This window comes from Cadophora gregata (genome assembly GCF_030347475.1).
Source record: "Cadophora gregata isolate MNR1 chromosome Unknown scaffold_7, whole genome shotgun sequence".
Taxonomy (NCBI): domain Eukaryota; kingdom Fungi; phylum Ascomycota; class Leotiomycetes; order Helotiales; family Ploettnerulaceae; genus Cadophora; species Cadophora gregata.
Window position 1 is genome coordinate 163,822 of NW_026695930.1, and position 19,932 is coordinate 183,753.

The 19,932-nt window shown below is 38.5% G+C and overlaps 1 protein-coding gene across 1 annotated transcript; it reads right to left on the minus strand.

Annotated features, from left to right (window-relative positions):
- Positions 1–16,741: 16,741 nt before the first annotated feature.
- ONS95_012836 (uncharacterized protein) lies at positions 16,742–18,657 on the minus strand (the record flags this gene model as incomplete). The annotated part of the gene is made up of 2 exons (XM_058506453.1): positions 16,742–17,327; positions 17,444–18,657. The coding sequence occupies 2 exons, from the start codon at positions 18,655–18,657 to the stop codon at positions 16,742–16,744; spliced, it is 1,800 nt and encodes a 599-aa protein (XP_058357181.1).
- Positions 18,658–19,932: the final 1,275 nt, after the last annotated feature.

Consider the following 19,932-nt stretch of genomic DNA (forward strand, 5'->3'; position numbering starts at 1 on the left):
GGAGGGAAAGCCCCTCTTAAAGATAAACGATAATTCGCTTTGGCTGAACGAAAGACTAAGCGCCGTGAAGCGGTAGTGCTCGAACGAGTTAGCGAGGACGATAGTTAGGAGGAAGTCCTAACTGAATCCCTTGAAAACTAGCGAATCAGTGATATAGAATCCCTGGATACCTAATAAGAAAGCTAGGTGATTAATAATCACTAGGTAGACTAGCTGCTTATTATTAACGAAAATTAGGCCCTCTGCTCTTATAACGGAGAACAATGAGTTTAGATACACGTGGGAGATAAGTTAGACCTAGTGGAAAAGCGAAGGACTCATGATGCCTTAGAGTAAGGCCTTAGTTGCGTTGTTATCTACTGAGACGCCGAGATTATTATATTCTAAGAGAATACTGAGTATATAGACTAATGATCTAAAAGATATACGGCTAGCCTTATAGAAGAACCTGAGCCTCGGGAATATAGCTAGCTAGACGATTATCTAGAAGTCAAAGATACGTAGGTCGTGACTGTAACGACTAGCGGAAAACGGTATTAGAAGCGAAGATAGTAAGTATAGGAACCCCTCCGATTCTAGAGGACGAGAGAGGAACTTATATAGAGCTAGGTTAACTTTAAGAAGGATGTCCTGTATACCCTTATCAGTTATAACTAAGGCTTAAGGAAGTGGATGGACGAGATAACGGGAGAAATCGTTAAGGAATAAAGGGATTTACTTGTAAAACCGCAGGAGTACCTCGATTACCTCGATTACCTTGAACTCGCTGCTACTGGAGAGATGAACTAACTAGTGGTCTAAGTAGAGCTAAATGGGAATATAGCTAAGGCCCTGATCGACTTAGGAGCTATAGGAAGGTTTATTTACCTACGACTAGTAGAACAACTAAATATACCTATTATACGTAACTTACGCTCTTATAGACTTACTTTATTAGATAGGAAAAACGTAGGGGTTAACGGGTAGGTACGAGATAAAACGGCGAGTATTGAAATAAAGATACCTGATAGTTACACGGAGTACTTATCGTTCGACGTTATCCTAGTTGGATGATATAATATCGTCCTCGGAACTATATAGATAAATAGCCATAACCCTAGTATCGACTAGAAAGTAAGAACGCTTACTTTTGATAGATACAACTGTTACTGCAGTTAACTATCCGGCGAAAGGGAGGCTAGCGCTGCCTCCTTAAGGATAACGCCGATTGACTCTATACGGAAGAGTCCGATTCCTAGCTAGAAGGAATCTGAAGGTTATCCTAGACAGAAGGATAATATACGGGAATAGCTGCCCGTACCCTATAGGAAGTACGTAAAGATATTCGAGGATCTATAGGATATAAGGGTATTACTTGAATATTAACCCTGGGACTACGAGATTAACTTTAAAGAAGGGTTTATACCTATTGCAGAGAAGCTTCGCTACTATAATTACGCTACCACGAGGACGCTTAAGGAATAGCGGGAACAAGGAGTAAAGAAAAGATGGATTCGGAAGTCTAAATTACTATGCGCAGTTAATATATTAGTCGCTAAGAAAGTAGGGGATCCTAAAGGAAGACTTTATGGCGACTATCGTATGATTAACAACGGGATGATAAGGGACGTGTATCTTTTGCCTAATGCTTAGTACCTGCGGGACAGGCTAGCTAGAGTAACGGTATATACTAAATTAGACTAATGTAACGCGTTTAATTTGATCCGAATTAAAAGAGGGTACGAATAGAAGACGGCTTTTATCTTACCCTTAGGCTTATGGGAACACACGGTGATGCTATTCGGACTTACGAATATACCGGCTATATGCTAAAGGCAGAATAATGAGATTCTAAAGAACTTCATTGGAAAATTCGTAATATACTACCTGGATAATATCCTGGTCTACTCGAGAACTATTGAGGAACACTAAGGATACGTCCTATAAGTTATGGAAGCCCTATATAAGGTAGATTCTAGACTGAAACTATTAAAGTGTGAATTCTTAGTTAAGTAGGTTACTTTCCTAGGATATGTTATAAACCTAGGACGGATAAGTATTAACTTAGAAAAGGTTAGAGCGGTGAAAGAGTGGGAGTTACCTAAGAACGTTAAGGATATGTAATCCTAACTAGGATTTACTAATTTTTGTTGATAGTTCATTTGAAACTACTTTAAAATCGCCGAACCGCTTACTAACCTGACTAGGAAGGGTGTCTCTTTCACCTGGACTAGCTAGTGCGAGGAAGCCTTCTAATGAATTAAGAAGGAATTCACTAAGGAACTAATCTTTTATAGTTTTGACGAGGAAAGGGAAAGTATAATCGAAACTGACGCTTCGGATACCTGTACTAGTGTAGCCCACTTATAGCGAGACGAGGAAGGCCGACTACACCTAGTCGCCTACTATTCTGAAAAAATGTCCCTAGCTGAATAAAATTATAATATATACGAGAAGAAGCTTATAGCTATTGTTAAAGTATGTAAACATTGGAAGATCTATCTGTAAGGAGCTAAGTATCTAATTATTGTCTACACTGACTATATGAATCTTCGAACCTTTATAATTACTAAGGTCTTAGATAATCGATAGTTAGCTAAGTAAGCTGAGGAACTTACCTCTTTTAATCTTGTAATTAAGTACGTACAAGGAAAAGATAACGCTAGAGCTGACGCCCTAAGTAAGCTGCTAGGGTATAAAGGAGATAAGATTTATAATAAAACCGCCTTACTTAAGGAATTGGATAATAGGGACTTAGTCCCCTATATCCGAGAAGCAGCGGCCTTAGAACTTAAAGGACCCTGGGCAGAAACACTGAAGAAAGCTCAGGAGCTCGAAAGGTCTCTCCTAAAGACTAATAACTATACCGCGGTTAAGAAAGGATACGTGCGAGTAAATAAGAAGCTATAGCTCCCGCCTAGCCTAACTAAGGAATATGTTTAGGAATAATATAGACTACCTGCACACGGATATTAAGGGGTACGAAGAACGTACCTAAGGATTTCGTAATACTACTAGAGTAAGAGACTTCGCGCAGTAGTCAAGGAGGTAGTTAGAAATTATGATACTTATATCAGGAATAAGCTAACTAGGCACGCACCTTATAGGCAGATAATCATAGTACCTATACCACTATAACCTTAGAAATCAATATCATAGGATTTTATTAGACCATTACCTATATCTAAAGACCCGGCTATAGGAGTTAGCTATAATATAATACTAGTTATTATAGAGAGACTTACTAAATATATAAACCTAGTACTAGTTAAATTAACGCTTACGGCTGAGGACCTAGCGTAGGTATACCTTAAAGAAGTAGTCTCTAAGCGTGAAGTACCGGAAGAAATAATATCCGACTAGGATAAGCTATTTATATCTAAATTCTAGAAGGTATTAACAAGTTTCCTCGGAACTAAACGAAAACTCTTAATAGTATTTCACCCTTAGATAAATAGAGGAAATAAACGGATAAACCAAGTCGTTGAAGTATACTTGCGATACTATATTAACTACTAATAAGATAACTAGGTAAGACTACTGCTACTTACAGAGTTCACCTATAACAGCTCGACTATAGAAACAACTAATATAACACTATTCTTCACTAACTACGGTTATAAACCTATCGTATACAGAGAACCTAACTTAATAGTTGAGGATAATAATATAGCTCGTATCTAGGTCCAGAAGATTCAGGACCTATATAAGGAATTATCCTAGGAACTCTAGTTCGTAGTAGAAAGAAATATATACTACTATAATAAAACGTGTAGCTAAGAGCTAACGCTATAAGAGAGGGATAGGGTTTATCTTTTACAGAAAAATATTAACATATAGCGGCTAAGTGATAAATTAGACCATAAGAAATTAGAACCGTTTAAGATTAAGTAAGTTAAAGGACTTTTAAATTACGAACTCTAACTGCTGAACACGATAAAGAAGGTATTCCTAGTATTCTATATATCCTTATTAAAAAAAGTACCACCGGGCGTACTACTAGCCCTAAAAATAATCGCAGAACTTATCAATCCGCTTAAAGAATACGAAGTAGAGGAACTACTAGATTATTAGTATAAGTACGGTATTATTAAATACCTAGTGAAATAGAAGGATTACTTATAATCTAAGAATACTTGAGAACTTAAGTTAAACCTTTACTGCTTAAAGCTACTTACTAGTTTCTATTAACGAAACCTAGGTCTGCCTAGAGTAGGTCCTTAGGATCGAAGAGAAGGCTAACTGTTAGGTCGTAGGGAGGATCGACGTCGCCGGAACTAGGACGTTCCGCGCTTACTAACTTAGTACTTTTCTATGCCTCCTCTACCTTCCGCTTCTCCTTAGCTTCCTTTTCTAACGCTTCGAGAGCGTCGAGCTCTTCTATTAAGTTCAGCCTGGTAGCAATTATCTTCTGCTGCCTTTTATAGAGGAAACGTTTCTGTTTCTTCAAATGAAGGATTTTCGCTATCGCCTCCTCTTCCTTAGTATCTAACTTCTCGATCTAGGAGTTAAGGGACTCCTAATCTAACGCTATTAGTATACGGTTTATAGTACGTATATCATATATCTTATTTAGACGGGTATATCAACTACACCGAGTTAGTTTAGGATCGCGGGGCGATATATAGTCTTTGTAATTCGCATTTTCATATCTAGTACAGGGTGCCATGATTTTTCTACTTAATTTAATCTGTCGCCTAAGCGTAATATAATCGACTCTTTTAGTTAAGCGTTCGGGTAGTATAATAAAAGAAGAAAACAGCCGTAGGCAGTCGTTGATATTTCCTTAGGCATACTTAAGCGTAAGGACACGCTAGGCTGGAAGGGGGATAGTATCACGAACTAGGCTCAGTCTTAGTATAAGTCACAGGTTAGCACTATAATACTAATGGTACTACTAAGTGGATAGTACTAGTCGGTGTTTAGTACTAAAGGGTTAATAGTACTATTAAGAGAATAGTACTAACAAGAGAATAGTACGAATTAGCAAGTAGTACTATACTCTACGCTTATTATTATAATAATAGTTATATTAATCACGGTAGATATAGGTCACGTGATATGCTAGCTTACTAGACGGGCTTACGGGCTTGCGCGCCTTATAAGACGTCTTACACGGCTTACATAGGAAGTCGGAAGTTCTATATAATAAGTAAGTAGTTTCCTAGATAGTAGAGCTTCGTGCTTAAATCAAATAGTAAGTTTACACCTAGTTTACTACTGCTTGTAATGTCTCAATTCCTATTAAGAATCAAGTGTCTTATTACCTTACTTTATAGCTAATACTAACTGACAAGTCTGTACTCATGACACCGACCGAGTTAGAAACGTTATAATCACCGGGTTACTTACAGAGTTAACTTATAAGGATAAGGAATTCCACTGGTCTAATAGTGTATAAAAGGCGTTTAAGGCACTTAAAGCGGCTTTTATCGCGGAACTAGTACTTACTTCCTTTACTCCTAATAAAGAAATACGTATAGAGATAGATTCTTCAGACTACGCTATTAGAGCTATACTTAGCTAGCTAGGCGAGGACAGAAGATAGTAACTAGTTACTTACTATTCGCGGAAACTATTACTAGTAGAACTTAACTATAATATATATAATAAAGAGTTACTAGTAATTATAGACGTAGTACGCGAATAGAAAGTCTACCTTAAGAGCGCTACCTACGAAGTATAGATCCTAATAGACTATAAGAATCTTATTTACTTTATAATTACTAAAGAACTAAACTAACGCTAAATTTAATAGTATAAAATACTCTCTACTATAAAACTTCGAATTTCTTATATTAAGAGAACGGAAAATACTAGAGCTAACGCTCTAAGTAGGAAACTAGAATATCTCGTAAATAAAACTCATGAATCTTATACTATACTATAGAAGGATAGTAATTCGCTAATAGTTAATCACTAATAGCTGGCCTTAATAGGCTAGGTCGCTGAGAAAATCTAGAGGAGCTATACTAATGACCTAGTTATAGCTGAATAGAAGAAGTAGCTAAGCGAAGGATTCTCCTTTACCTCGGATAGTATACTTTTATACTAAGGACGAATCTATATACCTACTAGGGACAGGATTAAATTCGTTACGCACTAGTATAAGCTACTTGCTTATAGATACTAGGGGGTAGCTAAGACGCTATTTAAGCTATCTAGGGAATACTATTTCCTAGGTATAAGGAAGGTAGTTAAAGACGTAGTAGTATTATATGATATATATATCCGGAATAAGGTATTACACTATGCTTCGTATAGGCTTATGAAGTCACTAATAATACTACCTCACCTATAGAAATTAATCGCTTTAGATTTCATGGTTAAGCTATTACTTTTAAAAGACCTAGTTATAGGAATTATATATAACTCGATTTATGTAATAATAGATAGGTTTATAAGGTACGCGTATATAGTACTAGTACTTAGAATATAGGACGCGCCTATAATAGCGCAGGTATTCCTTAGAATAATCTTCGTAAGCTACGGAATACTAGATAAGATTATCTTAGATAGAGATAAGCTCTTCACCTTAAAGTTCTGGAAAACTCTTATCACGCTCTTAGGAATAAAGTAGAAAATATCAATTATATTCTATTCCTAGACTAATATATAGACAGAATAAATTAACTAGATAATAGAGACTTATCTTTAGTGTTATATAAACTACAAGTAAGATAACTAGGTGTAACTACTCCTACTTGCCCAGTTTATATATAATAGCGCGGATCAAGAGACTATTAGAGTATCGCTATTCTACGCGAATTATAAGTATAATCCTATAGTATATAACCTACTAATAGCTAGTCAGGGTACCGCGTAAGAAGCTATACTATAAGCAGATGAGCTTAAATAGCTCTATGAAGAATTATTAGCTAATATTCTTTTTATCACGTAGAGATCTACGATCTACTATAATAAAAAGCGTAGTATAAGACTAACGCTTAAAGAGGGGGATAAAGTCTACTTACTTAGAAAGAATATTATAACTAAGTAACTAAGTTATAAATTAGATTATAAGAAGCTAGGACTATTTAGGATTACTAAAGTTAAGGGACTAGTTAATTATTAACTAGCTCTGCTAAAGATAATAAATATCTACCCGGTATTCCATATATCTCTCCTCGAACTAGCACCGCTAGGAGCACTACCTGCTCCTATCACTGAAATATAACTGATTAATCTGAACACTAAATATAAAGTAGAAGCTATCCTTGACTATTAGAGCTACTATAGTAAAATATAATATTTAATTAAGTAGAAAGGGTACCTATAGTTAGAAAATACCTAGGAACCTAAGTTTAACCTCTATTACCCTAGGTTATTATGAAGTTTCTATTAATAAAACCTAAGTTTTCTTAAAAGGAGTTCCTAAAGTTAGGTAGCGGTTTATTAACTAAGTAGAACTCGAAGAAGTTACTAGTAGGCAGCGGTATAAGTAGCTAAGTAGTAGAAGCTTACTTCTCCCTCTTTACTACTTCTTGCGCCTCTACTTTCTTTACTCTTTCTTTTACTTTAGCTTTATTTAACTTATCTAGAGTTCTTAGATTATAATAAAGTATTTCTCTCCCTTACTTACGAAGCTCGGCTTAGCGCTACTTAAGCTCGCGGATATAAGCTAAGCCGGCTATAGTTACTTTAAAAGCTATATCTCTCTTAAACTTCAGGCGATCTTCCTTTATCCGAAGACTTTAGAGGTCGTTAATAGAAACCTAAAGAGTATTATATTTCACGCTACGATAGATATACTCTTTATACTTCTAAGACTTCTTATTTAGGACTACGTAATTATAATAGTAGCAGATATAATTAGAATACGGTATACTAAGCGAACCGTAGGAGTTGATCGTTTTAGTAAGTGCTATCCTTTATTTATATTTAGTAGTTTTAGAGGATATAATAAAAGAAGAAGATAGCTATAAGTTATTATTAATATTTCTTTTAGTATACTTAAGCGTAGGGACTACGCTAAGCAGGAAGGGGGATAGTATTATAAACGCACTTAGAAGGAGTATTATATATATCTTAGCCCTAAGGCTCGGTAGCCTTACTATATAGAGAAGCTAAGAACTAGGAACGGAATCACGGAACTATATGTCACGTGATAGTATAGAGCTTTTAGAATTATAGGATCCAAGGTTCCTAGAGCCTTAGATCGTAGGATTTATAGGGATCCTTAGAGGATAAAGGTTCTATATAAGACTAGTATATCTACTATTAGATAGGAGCTTCGTGCTTAACTTTAAATAGTATTCTGATACTTAGTAACTATCTTCCTATTTATATGATATACTTACCTCTTAATTATTAGAGATTAACTATAGCCTTCTGTATTTACAGCGAGTAAATACCGGACTATTATAGTTATAGTAGTAATTCTAATCGATTGTAAAAGACTTTAAAACTTTATTTTTATTAAGATCTCTACTTTATTAACTCTTAGTATATCTACTATTACGCTACGATATTATCCTAATTAAAAGTACTAATTCCCTATATCACTAGAGCTTTAAAAAGCAAAACTCTACTAGAGTTCGATAACTTCTTTAAATAGGAGCTTAAGACTAAATAAGAGCTAGCTAAGGCTAGTGTTCTTTATTACGTTCTTACTGAAGTTAGCGTACTGAATAGTATTAATTAGTAGAATACTCACGCTAAGGAAAAGAAGAAAGCTTTTAAAATAGTTATTAACTTAATCTTTAAGCTTCTCTTTCCTAAGTATAGAGATATTATTAAACTAAATAACGCTAAGCTTCTCTAGGAAGCTATTCACGCTAATAAAGGTAAAGTAGTTTAAGGGAGTCTTACCTTTACTAATATAAGAGACGATTTCTTTAAGATAAAGTTTATCCCAGGGGAGGAAATACTTTAGAACTATATTATAAGGCTCTTACTCTTTAAAGTAAAGCTTAGTAGTGATAGTAAACCTCTTACTAATAAAGATATATATCTTAAGCTATTATAATTATTACTAGTATCCGGAGCTTAGATTACTATAGCACTTACCTTAGAATCGTAAGACCTAGATCTTAGAGATACTATATAAAAGCTTAATAAATATTAAATTCAATAGAGGGAATAGCTTTAACCTATAGCTACTAGTAACACCGCGAACTACGCGAATAGAGGCTATAATAGAGGGAGAGGTAGTAGAGATAGTAGAGGCTAGAGGGGTAGAGGCTACTTATATAAGAGAGGTAATATATATGAGAATAGGAGAGAATAGGAAAGATAGAATAATAATAGCAGGGGTAATAGTTAATAGAGATATAAAAGGCGTATGGAAAAGAGAGGAAATCGCTCTAAATTAGGCTGAAATTAGTATACCCGGTGTAAAGGCTATAGCTACTAGTACATAGACTACACGGAAGCTAAGAATACTTACGTGAGAGATAGCGCTAATAAAGTAGAGGAAATTAAAGATAATAATACTTATCTCGTGTTCCTTTCAGAAGAGATTTACTACGCTAAAGATATAGAATATACTTTATTAATAATCTCTATTACAGAATCTGTCTGGAAAATTAATTCTAGCGCTACTTGCTACTTTAGTAGACTTCTAGCTAAGGATAAGTAACTTAAGCGCTAGCGTAATACTAAATATATTAAAATAGCGACTAATTCGTACTTAATAGCTGAAGGTTATAGAGATATTACTATTAATAGGTTAACCCTGAAAGACGTGTGATACGTACCTAACTTCGGAGCTATAAAGCTAGTATTGATATATTAACTCTTAGATAAAGGAATTAATACGGAACTAACTAAGATATTAGTAAATAGATACTGAAATAGTGAACTAGCTTTTATAGGTATAAGAAACGGAGGTTTATATATTCTAGATACGAATCCTTGATATTAAGTTACGTATAATGTAATTCCGTTAGACTTAAAGCTACTAAAGGAACGAATAGAGAGTTAGCTTAGTATAGAGGAAATAAAAGTAGATCTGCTCTATAAGCGTTTAAGCTATATAAATTACACCTATTTAAAGAAACTAGTTACTTATAGTAGTTACGGAATAAGACTGATTTCTATTCCGGAGCTAAAGGGAGAGAGGTATTATAAGGCTTACCTTATAAGCTATATAAAAGAGTACTTTAATAAGAAGTCAGATAGTAGAACTAACGTACTTATTTATTAACTATACGCTGATATCTCTAGTATCTTACTACACTTGTTTCATAGCTATAAATACTTCTTTTTAGTAGTAGATAATACTATGAGGACGTATTAGGTAGATCTCTTAGTTAATAAGTCTACGTTAACTATTTAACTAATTATTCGGAAATTAAAGCTATAGCTTGAAACTTAAGAATAAAGTAAATTCTGTATAATTATCTACTAGAGGACTGATAATAGTAAGGGAGAGTTCAGTCCTGAGTTTATTAACTAGCTATAAGAGAGTAGAATTATTCCTAAACCCTCTCCTTTATATAAATACTCTCTAAATAGAGTTATAGAGCAATAGATATATGAATTAGCTAAGATTATACGCTTAATCCTTTACGACGCGAAGATACCTGAGAATATATAGTGCTACGCTATTAAGTAGGCGGTAAAGCTAAAGAATAGACGCCTAACTACTACTTTACTATATAAAATAGCTACTAGACTTACTCTAATCGAAGCGTACAGAGGATAGCCTGCAGATTTCTCTAAAATAAGAGTATTTAGCTCTATAGCGTACCCTTTGTATCTACTAAGGCTATATCAAGGTAAAATAAAGTAAAGGACGATTCCGGGGTATTTCGTATTAGTAGGTATAGCTAATACCTTAACCTATAAGCTCCTAAACGTAGAAACTTTTAAGGAACTAGAAACAGCTGACTATAGCTTTAATAAGTATATAATATACTCTATATATACTAGTAGTAAGGAAACTATACTAAAAGGTAGTAATAAGGCAGTGGAAAGACCTCTATTACTAGCTACCGGTTTAGCACTTACTAAGAGGCTAGCTAGAGGTGCTAAAGGCTTAGAAAGACCTTTAAGAGAGAAGCTAGCTATAGAAGCTGAAAGACCTCTAAGAGAGAGGTTAGCTATAGAAGCTGAAAATCCTTTAAGGGGAAGGTTAGCTATAGAAAATATAGTAAGAGATACTAAGGGAGTGTCTGATTAACGCCTCCTTAAATAGACTTAACTAGTAAACATATCTAATAATACTCTATTATTAAGATATAGTAGGAAATAGTATAGAAAACAATACTTTAAGTAAGCCGCTTAAGTAATAACTATGAAGCTATACTCTTAGTAAATCCTTAATAAGGTACTAACCTATTAAATAGCGCTAATTACACTAGAGAGTGAACTTATACGACCTCTTAAGGTTATAACTATTATAGAGGCTCTAAGGGAGAATCTAGTGGAATAGAAGGCCGCTATTCTTAAGGAATTATAAGCTATATAAAGCGCTAGAACTTATAAAGTATACTTTAGTAAGCCTCCCTCTAGCTTAAAACTGATATCTTTAAGACTAGTTCTACGTAATAAAATTAACTCTGATAGCTTTATAGTATAGCGAAAGGCTAAGCTTATAGTAAGAGGCTTTAAGTAAAAACACGGCCTTAATTACTTCGATACCTTCACGAGTGTTATATACTATTCTACTTTATAAGCACTACTTACTATTACAGCTAAAAGAGACCTAGAGATCGAGTATATTAATATTAATACTACCTTCCTGAACGTGTACTTAAAAGAAGATATATATATAATAATTCTGAATAATAAGACACTAGAGATATAGAATAAGCTTTACTTAGAGCTAAATAAAAGGAAAGATATATATCTAAAGCTCTTACGCTCTCTTTATAGCTTGAAATAAGTACCTAGGGAATAGTAGCTCTTTATTAAAGATAAGATAGAAAAGCTAAGTCTAGAAGTATTAGAAGCTAACCCTAATCTCTTTATCTTTAAGAATAGAGCGTATATATTAGTCTTCATTAATAATATACTAATTATAAGTAACCTTACTAACTGCGAATATCTTAAGAAATAGCTCTTAAAGATCTAGAAAAGTAAAAACCTCGGAGCTATTAATACGTTTATAAGCTTATAAGTTAAAAGGGATAAGAAGAATAAGACTCTGCGGATTTATTAAATAGCTTATATATAAAAGCTACTAGAAAGGTTTAGAATAACTGTAGCTAGAGGTAATACCTTACTTATAGCTGCTAGAATAGTACTAAGGGAGTTAGCTAAAGATAAAGGTATTATACTAGCTTCCCCTGAAGAGATCTTACTATTTTAGTAGATTATTAGCTCTTTAATATACCTCTCGAACCTCACACGACCTGATATTACTTATATAATAGGCTAGCTAGCGTAGTATATATTAAATCCCCTTAAATCTTACTTCTAAGACACGAAACCTCTCTTCTAATATCTATAATATATAGAAAGTAACAGAATAACGTTTAGAATCGGAATAAAATACAAGGGAAAGCTAGATAATAATATATTCGATATTTAGACTAATACTACATAAGGAACGGAATATAATAGGAAATTGTTCTAAGGATAGATAGTAAGGTTTTATAGGGGTCTAATCTCTTGAGCTACTAATAGGCAAAGGTCTATAGCTCTCTCTAGCTTAGATTCTAAGATAATAGCTACTAGTAATAGCTCTAGAGAAGTAGCCTAGTTACTTAAGCTATAAAAAGACCTTAATATAAAGCTATCCCGAATTCCTATATTATATCTTAATAACACTAGAGCTGAATCTCTTTTAAAAGAACAGAAATTCTATCTAAAGGTAAAGTATATTAATATCCGCTAGTTTTATATTTAAGATAATATAGTTTTATATAATAAGTTAGTAGTAAAACACGTTCTAGGTAATAATAATATAATAGACACCCTTATAAAAGCTTTACCTTTAGAATCGTTTAAATGATATAAGACGTATATAGGGTTACTTAGTAATAACTAATTCTCTAATAATAACTCTAAGATTAATAATAGTTAGCTAATTAATAGTAGACCTATATAAATCAAGGCTATTTCTAGTAGTAGAACCTATAAAAAATAGAATATTCTTCACGGAAAATCAGTTCTTTAATAAATATCTTCCTTAATGATAATATATAACTATGAATTAAGTAAAATATAATATATAACTATTATACCTAATAGTTAAGATAAATCTTATTCCGCGGTTAAAGGAAGAAGGAAAGGAAACAGAACTAGAAGAGAACGACTTTTATATACCTTAGAGGCTAGAGAGAAGGCTAGTAAGGAATATCTTAGTAGCTATAAAAGAAAGGTATAAGGTAGCTATAAAGAAGGGTAAATAAGAGCGGTAGGAGTAGGAGATTATTAATAAGGGAGCGATTTAGGTACACTCTTATACTATTTTATATACCTTAATACTGTAAAGTTACTAAACTCCTAGGAAAACAGGAGACGTAAGTACTATATATATACTAGTATATTATAGGAGTTAATAAGGTATAATCGAGGCTCCTTATATAATATAAGTTATTAGTAATACTTCGGTGATACTCTAGTGTCACTTCGGGAATATTCAGCGCTATACTACTTTAGAAGGCTCTATTTACTACAGATATAAAGAATAGGGGGGCTATTAGAAATATAGGGATTATAGGCGTAGACTCAGTACTGTAGGCCGTACTACTGAGTACGCTACCCCTTTATATAGGAGATTCTCTCTCTCTGTAGTAGCTCCTTATGCAACTGCAATTCTGTCAGAGCGGAACAACTAAATTCCTTCCACACCTCGCTTGCACCGGCGGCCCCACCTCCACTCCGCCGTTGCGCTAACCTTTCCGCTCCTGCTGTGCCATCCAGAAGTCTATTTACCCGCCGAAGCGAGGTCGAGCTAGCGCGCAGCTTTTCTTGATCGGTTATCAAAGGAAAGGTTGGATTTTGGACCGGAGAATTAGCGGATTATTTGTGAATTTGATATTGATATGGATAGGGATAGGGATAGGGATATGGAAAGTAACGAATTATTCTTGGCTCGGAATGTTCATCCTGTGGCACAGACGTAGCTGGGATTGTAGTTTCTGACCAGGGGGGTGATGGTGACGAAGACGAGGGCTAGGATGGAGGATGAGGACAAGGGGGGCAGAGAGAGAGGCACAGGGACATGTAGCAGGGGGCAAGGAGGGCTTGAAACCTTGTTCCATGTACCCGCTGCAATGTCTTGCACGACCTGTCTTTGCGCCTTACCGAGGCCATGAACCTAGACGGCGATGACCTGAAGAGAAACGATATGATGACTTCTATTACAACCAAGTCCGAGCATGTGGTTTTTTACAGTTTTGATGGATGGCTTATTCCGGTGTTGGATTTGGGACTTCTCCGTTGCGGCATTCGATGCTACATTATACATTACCTTTTCGTTCAAAGAACTTACTTGACAATGGATCCTCTCCACTCGATAGGGTAGGTTTCTGACGGCTCAGTAAACGTCCTGTTCCTGGAGTTTGCCAGCCCCATCGTCAGTCCCCATGAGTCAAGACTGAATAAAGTATGGCTGTAGATGGAAGGTGGATAGGAAGAAGTGGATAGCCTTTTTTGCAAGACATTCCATTCCAACGGTTAGGCTCAAGGCAACAAAAAAAGGGCCGTCCATACATTCAATAGTGAGCGTCAAGAGAATATCCGGAAAAGATCAACCTAGAGAACGGAAAACCGTTTTCAGCACGTGCGAAAAGAAAGCCGAAGAGAGAAAAAAATTCAAAACATCTGTTTTCGTTCAAAACACTCGGATAACGGCCGAGAACAACCGCCCAGGAACCAACTACCGATACCGATTCGAGCCGATCCCCCAAAAACTGACATGAGCTCCGTCTTACGGACTCTTTCTCTCTCACCAGCAACCGGGGGTAGCCGGGGGGCAAATGGCTAGATCGGTGGTGGCAGGCGAACAGGTGATGTAATTTTCCGATCTCCGAAGAGTACCGGAAATGTGAAAATCTTGAGGTCGGTTGCTTTGCTCGTAAGGCATGGGTTCTTTGACTTCGAAAACTTTGGTCGACATGTGATTACGTTAGATTACTGGAGGCTTGAGGACGACGATCGATCGATTGCTTGCTTGGGGGAGGAGGGCACAAGATATGCAGTTTACTTTGCATGGACGTGTTTCATTTGGCGCGAGGCAGACTTGAGTTCCGTCCCGTCCCCTTTTTTATCAGCAGAAATCGTGTTTTCAAGGTTTTATTTTTGCATTAATCCGTGTCGTGGTGCTGCGGTGAGGCGATTTGGCGATATCAATACTTATTATGTCGCGGTATGGTGATCATTGGCTCTAGGATACCCGTAATAAATGAGACGTAACAATGGGATTTGATCTGATGTGTTACGTGCGCAGCGCGGGTCATTGCGATCGCTGCTCATATGATATGATCTGATACGAGAGCGATGTTATGGCATTATTTGGCGGTGGCGTCGCATTGAGTTTTCTAGACTCTGGTCCAAGCTTGTACCACACTTGGAAGCGCTTGGCGATTCTACCTGGGTTGGGTAGGAGAGGGGAGGGGACGTTTGGACCGGTGAACTACGGTACTCCCTTTTGTGCAACGAACTGACAGTGGACCATATCCACTATTGGTGGAGGGAGGATTTCCGGATTTTCAGTTCCTCAGATGCGGGCCTTACTGTGGATAGGATGTATTGACGGTTTATTGAATAGAGGTGGCAGATTGCACAATGCGAATGAGAATTAATGATTAGTGATTAAAATTCGAAATGCGTTATACCTCTGTCTCATATAATCTTGGATTTGAGTCCTGATCATCCGTCTTCGTTACCATTGTTTCTAGCAATTCAAGTTCTGGGGCAATGCGCGCGGTGGCAGGAAATGAACCGAGATGCTAGATTTTATGGGTTGCAGTCACAGACGGGAAGGATTCATGCATGGTGTGGTGAGATGGATGGATGCGTTGGTAGGTTTGGTGTAGCATTGAATGAATCATCGTTTGGAGTGGATGGAGGCATTGTCTGTTAGGGAAGCTAAGCATCCGCAATCATCGTTCGCATTGATTGACTGGGCGATGCTTGTTGCATAGCCGTGTTTGATAATGGAACTGTTGGGTCCGGGGCTGTCAGTTTGTGTTTCAGCCTGTTGATGCTTGCAAGGACACTTCTGGGTATATGTATGGTCGGGTGTTTCGTTTCTTGTTGGTGTTTAGTTTCGTTTCCGAGGGTTTGTTTTGTTTCGAGTCCTCAACATCAGCGACTACAGTTCTCAGCAAATTCAATCCGGATTCAAACATATTTAAATCACCATATGAGATCAAGTTGGAGGTTTCAAAGTTATGGGAATTAATTATGGAGTGTACTCGGGGTATCTTGCTTTTCCGCTAGACTTCCAATCCGTTTCCATCATCTCCTTAACCACATGAATGAGTTCAACCAAGTCCAACAATCCATTTGATGCCAATGTTACGCCTCCAGAAGAATCCCCTAGCCAATGAGCTCGTCGTATATCCAACCCATATTTCCCAATACTCCCCGTCGAAAGCTCCCTTCTTGAATCCCACATCATTATCCATTCAACATGGCATTTTGGAATAATTCCTTTCCCCCTTCCAATCCTCCTTTCTATGCCCACTTCCGGTTATCGTATATGCTGAATTAAAAAGATGTGCTGTTAAAGGGCCCAATGCTGACTGATGAACGTTATGTAGTTTTTGTAATGATAGGTTGTGCTGTTGTCCTTTCGGTAAAAATACGCCACATCGACCTCCTCAAGGCATTGAATTCGTCCAAAAGCTGCCAATTGTTTTCTTCAGGCGGAATTCCAAGTATAATGCGGCTGTTGTGGCGCACTTTCCTCTTTGTACTGCTCACTGGGAAACTCATAATGATGCACACCAGGCGCTTGACTAGTCCCATAAACCACACTCGTATCCGGTCCACTGGTCCAAGATTGCATCTGCTGTTGAGTCGGTGGAAAGTAATCTGGTGCTCTTGATGGCATAGCTTCGTTGGTGTTATTGTTGCTGCTGTAGGGTGGCATATACCGCGATCCGTACTCATAATTGCCATTTGAAGGCAGTGGAGGCAGAGGAACTTCAGCGGGTGCGGCATGCCGTGGAGATTTGGCAGGCCGTGGATTGTTGTCTATGAAACGGAGGGGCTCACTGGTTGGTGCTGAAGATGGTGGGTGGTAGGTGTAGTGTTGGCGGTTTGGGGGTTGGGGCGCTGGCATCGTTGTTGATGGAGGGTGGGAAGAGTGGAGATCTGATGCTGGGTTGCTGGTATTGTTGACTTGCAGGTAGGAGTCAAGACTTAGAGATGGTGCAGGGTAGCTGGGTGTATTTGGTGCCGTAGTATGGTCCGGAGTATGTGCCGTGTTCCAAGATTGGTAAGTTCTGTTTCTTGTCAGCGTTTGTTTCATCTTCTGCTTTGACACTGCGAGAGGGTATCGGGGGCCAAAGGTAATAGCTTATTTGTATGTGCGAGGAACTTTGCGCAGGGAATGACTTACGACTGTCGAACCATTGAAGGGGATCCAGAAATGGTGCTCGAATCAAAGGTGAACTGCGACCTAGGAAGCTCAACAACATGCGGCTTGCTCATTTTAGCCTTTCCCTCCAAAACTGCAAGGCTAGGCATTACATTCGTAGTAACGTGGAGTTCCGGTGGTTGTCCACGAGAAGATGATGACCCAACAAGAGGAATCTCTTTTCTTGCTTGAAAATTCCTTGGACTTCTTCCTCTCACCACAATCGGCGACGTCGATGTCTCGCACACATTCATCTTCGTCCCATTCGCGAGCGTCCCAACAACATTCAGATGCAAGGTGAAGTGTTGCTGAAGTTCTCTCCTTCGTCCGTTGTTCGCAGTAGCGATTCGGAACTGCAACCTTCGATAGGCAATCGGAAACACTGTGAAATCACTATGCGCATCGGGACCTTCGTCAAATGGCAGTAGTGGTATCGGCGCTGGTTCGTGTTCCTGTCCGGTTGGGATTTCTGGAGAGTTGGGAGGTGGAGTTTTCCAAGGGATCACAATCAACTTGACGATATGGCCGTCGACCGACTCTGTTGCTGAGATGACCACCTCCATAGAAACGATGGGGATTCTCTCGCCGCGATCTGTCAGTACAGATAATGCGCCTCTTGCTGCAGTGACACTTCCAGAGATTTGGAAAAGATTCCGTCGATAACATGTCAACTCTGGTTGCATCATGTTCTCTCCTGCTGGCGTCGCCAGTTCAGACAAGAAAAACATGCCATGGATTTGCGCTGCCAGGTCAATACGTTGTACTCTTCCCTGGCCATCCAGTATGGTGTTCTTCTCAGGCAGTCTGGCAAAAGAGAGGAGTCTGTGATCTTGGTTGATACTCGGCTTTGGGATATCTTGCAAGTCGTCCCTATAGCTCTGGATGTGGTCTCCATATGGCGAATCATCGTGGAAGGCTCTCTTGAGTGATGGATAGCTATGATGCGTATTCAAGGATGGAGGTGAAGCTGTCAGTATCCCGTTTCCATTCCGTAAAGCTGGTCGTGCGTGGCTGAATGGTATATCCAGGGATCGATAGTTGCTTTTCTGAGGTCGACCATGGTATGGAATTGTCATCGCAGGGGAGTGATAAGCCGAATCGTATGCAGGGCCTTGTGATGATGTCGGATGGGGAGGATGTAGACTATAGCCTTGCCAGATGGAATTGTCACCATCTTCTGGCTTTATATGTGCCATCGTTACTGATTGCGTGATGGACATCGACACATTCCCCCTCTAGCAGGGAAGAAAGGAGACCGAAAGAGTAATAAAGAGTGACGGTAACGACGAACAAGAAGACGAAACAAGATGGACGAGCCAGAGTTCAAGCGCACAGAACAATGGTGATCATGTTTACACTCAGACCAAGCAAGCAAGCAGGCATGGCATGGGGAGAAAAGATAGATGAAGGCCTGAGAATGAGCTTATGCTTGGTATGGTGCTAAGCATTGATTCGTGGTTCAGAGCAAGGGGAGCTAGGGTCATATTTTTCATAGGGGCCAAACTTTTTTTGAGGGGCCGAAAGCCTCATGGCTTTAACTTCCTTCCGCATTCTCTAGAGCCCAGCCAGAGTGGGCAAGGAATGATGGGGATACCTATCATGGGATGGGCTGGAGGGGGATGGGATCGCTTGTTCATGTTAGTGTCTTCTCCTCGTCCTTAAGCCATGCCATCCCCCCGTCACCACTAGAGTAACGGCAGTGTAATCCCATCGTTTCTCTCCAGGTCTGGGCTGGCTCAATTGGCTGGCACTGGCAGCAAACGATGGCCATCTAGAACAGCAGACGTGGCTGGCGCGTGATCTGCATTGGTGATAGTCCTTCCTGCACTGGAAAGAGCCGCTGCTCATTGGACCATGCTCCAGTTGCCTAAATTCGTTTCTGAAGGTGATCATCGATAGGGATATATCAAAGCCGTTGAGGTGCCCAGGATAGGCTTCTCGAAGGAGACAGACAGCATGGGGGAGAACCATGTGCCGCTCCCGGACAGTGGCCATAAGCAGTCGGAATGCGTCGCAGGTATACCAAATGAGGAGTAGTGCAGCTCTTTCTAGCCTTCCTGAGCGAGCCTTCTTCCTCTTCTTCGCCTTTTCGCAACGGCCGCCCCCTGATGTGACAGAAATGGAAGAAACACAACATATGCCAATAAATGGGTCTGTTCGGTACGGGTTGGCTACTGCAGACCTGTAATGCAGAAGGCAGCCTGCAACAGCTCTGCCACAAACACAGTTGCTGTGCCCTGTTCGGTACAGGCCAGTAGGAGTAAACAATGCCTGTCATGCCCTAACTCTCCCAACTCGAGGCCATGGCCCCCCTCCCGAATGCATCCGTTCCTTTCCAGAGTCCCCTGCCCTGGCCTCTTATGCCATGCTGTTCCCCTCTTCTTTACCAGGCCCCCAAGCAAGCGCCAAACTATTGCCCGATGGCAGATTCAGATTCGTGCCTGTCAGGACTTAATCAGCATCCAAAGAGT